Source organism: Henckelia pumila, chromosome 3, assembly GCF_033568475.1.
Source record: "Henckelia pumila isolate YLH828 chromosome 3, ASM3356847v2, whole genome shotgun sequence".
In the NCBI taxonomy this organism is placed as follows: Eukaryota; Viridiplantae; Streptophyta; class Magnoliopsida; order Lamiales; family Gesneriaceae; genus Henckelia; species Henckelia pumila.
In genome coordinates this window covers 18,211,277-18,218,310 of record NC_133122.1, presented here as the reverse complement: position 1 = coordinate 18,218,310, position 7,034 = coordinate 18,211,277, and the positions used below count along the sequence as shown (strand labels likewise).

The 7,034-nt window shown below is 34.7% G+C and overlaps 1 protein-coding gene across 1 annotated transcript; it reads left to right on the top strand.

The window, feature by feature from the left end:
• The first annotated feature begins 204 nt into the window (after positions 1-204).
• LOC140893280 (zinc finger protein ZAT5-like) lies at positions 205-1,074 on the top strand. The gene has a single exon (XM_073302346.1). The coding sequence runs from the start codon at positions 243-245 to the stop codon at positions 1,017-1,019; it is 777 nt and encodes a 258-aa protein (XP_073158447.1). The 5' UTR covers positions 205-242; the 3' UTR covers positions 1,020-1,074.
• The last annotated feature ends 5,960 nt before the right edge of the window (positions 1,075-7,034 follow it).

The window sequence follows — 7,034 nt, the reverse complement described above, 5'->3', positions numbered from 1 at the left end:
ATTTAGCGGTGAACTCGATTTGATTGACTTACAATCAACTTAGCTTATCTTGTATGCTCTACCTCTACACATGCACCAAAATTATGTGTATAAATGTTTACATATTGTAGTTTTCTACTTTAGTACAAACTTTTACATGGTTAACTTGTAGCCTAAATTCAGCCTCGAAATATTATAGCAATCAAAATTTTCTCCTTAAGCCTCATATTCAGTAACAAGCTAGCTAGCACTTTGGATATATCATGCAAATTGATCAAGAAGTGATCATGGTCAAGGGGAAACGTAGCAAGCGGCCAAGGCCCTCCTCCCCGCTGGCATTAACCATATTGGCCGCTAACTCATACAGCACGGGCGGCGGGTTTGGCGGTGGTGGATCGATATTGAGCGTCGAATCCTCCGGCTGTTCAGATAATTCAGGCGAGCTCACGCCGAGCAGTGCGGATGAGGAGGAGGAATACATGGCCAACTGCTTGATTCTCTTGTCCGGAGGAGGATCAAGAAAATCATCACAGCCGCGGGCGGCGACGGAGCACTACCAGTGCAAGACTTGTAACAAAAGTTTCCCTTCATTCCAGGCTTTGGGAGGCCACAGATCAAGCCACAAAAAAAACAGTAATAAAACATTAATGCTTCCCTTAGAAGAGAAGCCGCCATTGTTTTCAAGAAACAAGCAAGAATCATTGAGTACTCTTTCGCTTCCCTTGTCAAATATTCCATCTTTCGATAGAAACAAATGTAGGGTCCATGAATGTTCCTTGTGTGGAGCCGAATTCGCCTCCGGCCAGGCTTTAGGCGGCCACATGCGCCGCCACAGGCCGATTCCTCCGCCGCACGCTGCGGCGGCAAGTAGCGAGTTTCGACAAGTCAAAAGGCCGAGGAATCTTTTGTCCTTGGACCTTAATCTCCCTGCAGCCCAGGAAGATCATGATTGTTCGGATCAGTCCAAGCTGTTTCCTTTTGGTTCGAAAGAAGAAGTCATCGTCTTCTCCAACTCTTCTTTGATCGATTGCCATTACTGAGTCAGTGTTAGATTTGTTCTTCAATATTATATATTCTTTAATTTGATGAGTGTATTCAATTTATTAGCAACGAAATTGTGTATTCGTTCTGTCGATTTACGTTAATCAATCATTCATTACAATTAGATCGTAAACTTCATTGATTCTTTAATTTGTGTCTTCAAAAGTTGGAAGGAATTTCCATTTATGAGATTATTAATTCGTATCGAGTATACAATTAATGGTTATAGTAATGATTAAATTTATTGTCAGTTTATTTACAATATTAGATTTAAGAAATAGTGATACAAAGCACAAAGGATTACTAGCTCAAGCTATATGATTGAGTAAGAGGGTGTTTGACCATTAACCTTATTTTAGAGTTTATATATAAAGTTATTTTTAGGAGTTTGTAAGTTGTCGGGATTTATTTTAAAAATACGCTGTTAAATGACTTGGATAAACTTATTTTAAATAACTTTAAAATTTTTAGGTTTGGTATTGTAAGATTTTTTTTTATTGTCAAAATGATAAAAAATGATATATTGTTAAGAAGATAATATAAATACTAAATAGTTACCCTTTGTTTTACTGTAGCAGAAACAGTTCCCGCTCGAGCGGCAAAAAGCTGTGCTCGAGCGCGGCCCCGTTTGAAAAAAAAATTATTTCGGTTTGTTTGTCTCGTTGTGTTGTAGTTCGCATTAGGGGTCTCCACATTAGGTGGTATCTGAAAATAGTTTTTGAATAACCGATAGTAAGAAAATATAACTATTTTATATTTTAATTTAGAAAATTTGATAGCATTTGAATTTTTTTAAAACAAATATTATTCAATATTTAATGATGGGAGGACATAGTGGGAGGATTTATGAAAATATGCAATGATATTTTTGGAGAAATAAGATCTTTTTTTAAATAAAAAAAAACTCAAGGTTACCCTTTAGCTCCATATATAAGTTGTAAAACATCGTATAAGTTGTTTTGTAGAGTTTATAAGCTCAACCAAACATCCTCTATTTTTTTCCCTATTTTGTATGTTTTTTAGATTGATTTTAATATACTATTCAAATAGTGATGAAGGAATTTATGATTAATTCAAATTACTTTTTCGAGAAAATAAACTACTTCGCAACCCTTCACTTTTGAAACTTTCCTCGAGCGAAATGCTAAATGGTGTATTTGTGTTCATGTTTGCAATGTTATCACTATTTTTAGTGATAAAAAGATCAAATTTATCAGAAATTAAAAGCTAGAGTACTATATAATAGAAATTTGATAAGCTAGAGTATCAAAATCGAAAAGAAGTAAATATATATGAAAAAAAAAACAATTTCCCTTTAATAATTCCATTGATTTGTGTATAAAATTAGGGTATTGAAAAGTTCATGAATTGGTATTTTTAATGCTGATTAGTGATTACAAAAGGAATTATGCTAAATATAAGGTTTCAAGGGCAAATATAAAAGCTTTTGTCAAGTCTACATTCCGTAAAATTCCCTAGCCACATATATATTTTCATATTTTGTTGGTCCATAAAGATCCACACATTGCAAAATTAGCCAACGAATTTTCATTAAAATGTTACTTGACAAAACATGACTACGTGTGAAAAGGTTGTTTATTTATTTTAAGATACGTGTGAAAAGATTGTTCTTAGATTATTAATGGATTTGAGAGTTTATATTTAAATCCATTGGTTTAAAATTTTTGTAATTATTTCGATGGAAAAAATTCAAGTCGATTTTGAATCCATTCCATATTCTAATATGATATCTCAATAATAATTGTGGTAAATTTATTTTAAATACATCCATGATGATAGCATCATTTAAAATCCCACTAAAAATTTTTTTTTAGAATCAAATATAATCTTGAACCAAATTACAAATATGTAATGTAATTGCCCTCATTACTAACGAAACTTAAGCATGATCTCGAGACTAGTTTATCTCGAACAAAAAAATTATAAATAAAACTTCTAAAACTGCCTAAATAATTACAAATAAACTTCAAAATTTATCTAAATAAATTAAAAAACTACTCGCGATTAACGATAATCAAACCTTAGATTAGTTCTCAGGGTCTTATTTTTTGGAAGATCTATCTTGTGAGATCAATTGATCTCACAAAATCAACCTTAACCGTTGGATCTAAAGCTCATGGACCCCGCGTCCCCACCACCAAATCAATATTCCTCAATAAGTGAATTATATATATATATTAATTAAAAATATGTGCGTAACAATCGAGTCTCCATACTCCATAGTTGTCGAATTTTAACCAGTGGCAACAATAATCTCACAAGTCCTGAATTTTTTGATTTATTTGATTGATAGATAAGTTGTCAAACATTTGAGATTCAACATTTGAAACATCCTAAAACTACTATTGAAATATTTTTTTAAAAAAAAATCTCTAACTATAAAATAATGAATATGAATATATATATATATATATGCCCATACATATATATATCATACTAAAAAAATAATTTTACTTAATTTAAAATACAAAATGCACAATAAATACAATAAAAGTACACACATGCAATTAAATACATAAAATTAATTACTAAATATTCATTTATAAAAATTTCATAATGACATTTCTAAATAATAATTCTACACCAAAATCCATGCAAACATTAAAATAAATAAATAAAACTAACATCCATGCAAACTTAGAAAATAAATACTTAAATCTAAAATCCATGCATACACAAAAATCTGACATAATAAACATGTGCGGAAACAAATGTTCTAAATCTCAACATAAAAATCACCATAGAGCAATGGTCACGGGTTCTAGCCGCCTGGATACTCATACGCCCTCGCCACCAGTCGGGAACACATTATCCTCATTAACATTCTGCTCACCTGCACCATTTAAATCTAGTAAGCCTAGAGGCTCAGCACGTTCTATCCTTATGTAACAACATGAAACCACAGACAAGCACATATCATATAAAATACGTGATTATAACTATACGTGCATGATCTTAAAATTAGGGGTGTTCATCGGTCGGTTCGGTCCGGTTTTTGGTTTTTTATTTCGGTTTTTTCGATTTTCGGTTTTAGAAATATATAATCCGATATCCGAACCATTTTACTTCGGTTCGGTTTTTTACTAAATCGGTTCGGTTATTTTGGTCGGTTATTTTGGTTTTGATATAATTATTTTAATTAATATTATAAATATATTTTAAAATATAATATGTTATTTTTTAAATGATTTTTTTGTAAAATACTTAAATTCAAAGTCTAAATGACTTAAATAAACAACAATCAACTAAAAATTATTTAAAATGATTCTTTATTCATTAGGTATCATCTCATAAAATATATAATATAAACAATTATATAAATAAAATTATTAATTTAATAAAATTTCGATTTTTTCGGTCGGTTCGGTTTTGAGATATATAATCCGAAACCGAACCAAATAAATTTCGGTTTTAAAATTTATATCCGAATTTCAAATTTCGGTTTTCGGTTTGGTTCGGTGTTTGGTTTTTTCGGTTTGGATTTCCGGTTTTTTCGGTTTTATCCGAAGTTTGAACACCCCTACTTAAAATTATATGCATATAAACATGAAATAAATAATTATACTGCTTTATCATCATGCTATAACATATATCATCATACTTAATAAATCTCATAAAATGACTTATCATGATTTCTTAGTTCTCAACAGGTCGTATCCATGTCGGTGGCCTCATACTAAACGATTGATCAATCTTAAACCAACGTACGCGACGGTGGGGTTTCCACCTCTGTGCTGCCATTTCACCCGCCCTCTCAGCTGGATCCATAAGCTCATCATACATAAACATCATTAGGAAGGTCATCGGGCCCAGGTATCCCGGCCTCCAACCACATCACTTTCTACCTTCACTTCAACTTCCATAAAAATTATATTTTTCTTAACATGCATTTAAACTTATCATAAAAATTCTTACATGATGCATGAACTTGAAAATTCTCACTTATTTCTTTATTTTCATGAAAATTTGCCCGTAAATATATATTTAATTTATTTTCTTAAAAATCATACTTATATAACTAATAAAATACATGCATGATTTAAATATATATTTACGGACCCTTTTTATTTTCCATGGACTTGTTCTAGCTGTTGACCACTGAACTTAAACCCATAAATTCCTAGACTGACTCAAAACCCCAAAAGCCCAACCTGACCTGGCCCATGAAAAACTAATAGGCTCACTTAAAACATAATTTAGGCCCATCAACTTATTAACTTAAAGTTGAATTAATAAAATTATTAACTAACCATTAACTTATAAATTAGATCGATAAAAGTACTAAACCAACACAACTTGGCCCAATAATTCTCATGGATCACACGGCCCATGACAAATTAGTGGTCTCACCTCCATAATTAATAAATCCCATTAAATTAGTCCAATTAATTAATTAAACAATCTCAACCCATCAATTAACTACTTAAACTCTTAATTAATTAAAGTAACAAACCCAAGCCCAAATAATAAAATCTAGACCCGGACTAAAAATATTTTGACCCATCAAGACTTGACCGGACCCGGACCCGGACCCAAAGACCCGAGCCCGGCTCACTTGAAACCATAGAACCCGGCCCTAACCTATCCTCAAACCCCCTTGCGGCAGCTGCCGCCTTAGCCACTTAAACACCTTGCTCCGGCCACCATCGGCCGGAGCTCCGGCACCTGGACCACCCCAGGGTCCAGGTGCAACCACAGTCTGGGTCCTGGCTCGGCCACAACCCCTAAATCCCAAGAAAACTCCACGCAGCCCCTCCCCTGGAACAGCCCTTACTCCCCTTAACTTTTCGACCAGCTCCGGCCACCCATGGCCGGAGCTCCGACACCTGGACCACCCCAGGGTCCAGGGGCAACCCTTGGACCAGGCCTGGCTCGAGCCAAGCCTTGCATGGCTCGGCCAAGGCCCCTAAACCTCATGCAACCTGCGCAGCCCCCTTTTCTGGACAGCCCATGATCCTTTGCACGTTTCAACCAGATCCGGCCACCAACGGCCGGAGATCCGGATCCTGGACCACCACAGGGTCCAAGTGCATCCCTTGGACCAGTCCTGGCCCGAGCCAAGCCTTGCATGGCTCGGCCAAGGCCCCTAAACCAGACAGCTCCCTCTGCCCGCCTAGCTGCTGTCCCAGCCCCTTTTCCCTTGGTTCCAGCCCTTCCAGCTGTGAACCACCTTGCCTAAACCCACCCCTAGGAACCCACCTAGACCCATGAACGATCAGACAGCAGTTCGAACCAAGCCATGTCCAAAAATAGTGCAAAACCGAGCCATGAAGTGCAAAAACGTGAGGAACATGCATGAACTCTAATGTTTTCTTTTCTAGATCATAACACATGCAATATCAGAATTCAGATCTTGTAAGCATAAAATCTTTGTAATATGATTTAAATGGTGGCCAAGAATGGATTCGAAACGTGCCTTGATAATTATTTAGACGAAACGACGTGAACGATGCGTATCGGGCTCGCCGGGACGAACGGATCTTCTAAATAATCCAAAAACCTTTAAAGATTGGCTATGGGGCTGGGAAAACTCTGATGAAACGTGAAAATGGTGGAGAAGAGGTTGATGGAGGCGGCTAAGAGGTGAGGCGTGGGTTTGGGAGGGATTTAGGGTATAATATTTAGGATAATCTAGGTTAAATAATTAATAGATAATTAGGATAATTAAATACTCTAATTTTAAACTTTAAAATACATTCTAATTTGCTAAAACTAAATAAATCCCGAAATTATAATTAATGGGATTTTTAAAGCTTAATAAAAGTTATTAAAATGACTTATTTTGGGTAAAAACGGACATATAAATATACATATATATAAATACCATAATTTTCTTAAAATCTTACCTTAAAATAATATTTTAAGGCTCCTAAAAATCTCATAAAATATTTTGGGTGAAAACTAACATCTCGTCCGTCCACGGTCCCGCCTACGCGATCATCAAATGATTTTCTCAAATAAATTCATAAATCACATCATACCGATTTAAATAC

Bases quoted from the DNA above. Each gene is read 5' to 3' on its own strand.
- LOC140893280 (XM_073302346.1), top strand. From the start codon at position 243: ATGCAAATTGATCAAGAAGTGATCATGGTCAAGGGGAAACGTAGCAAG.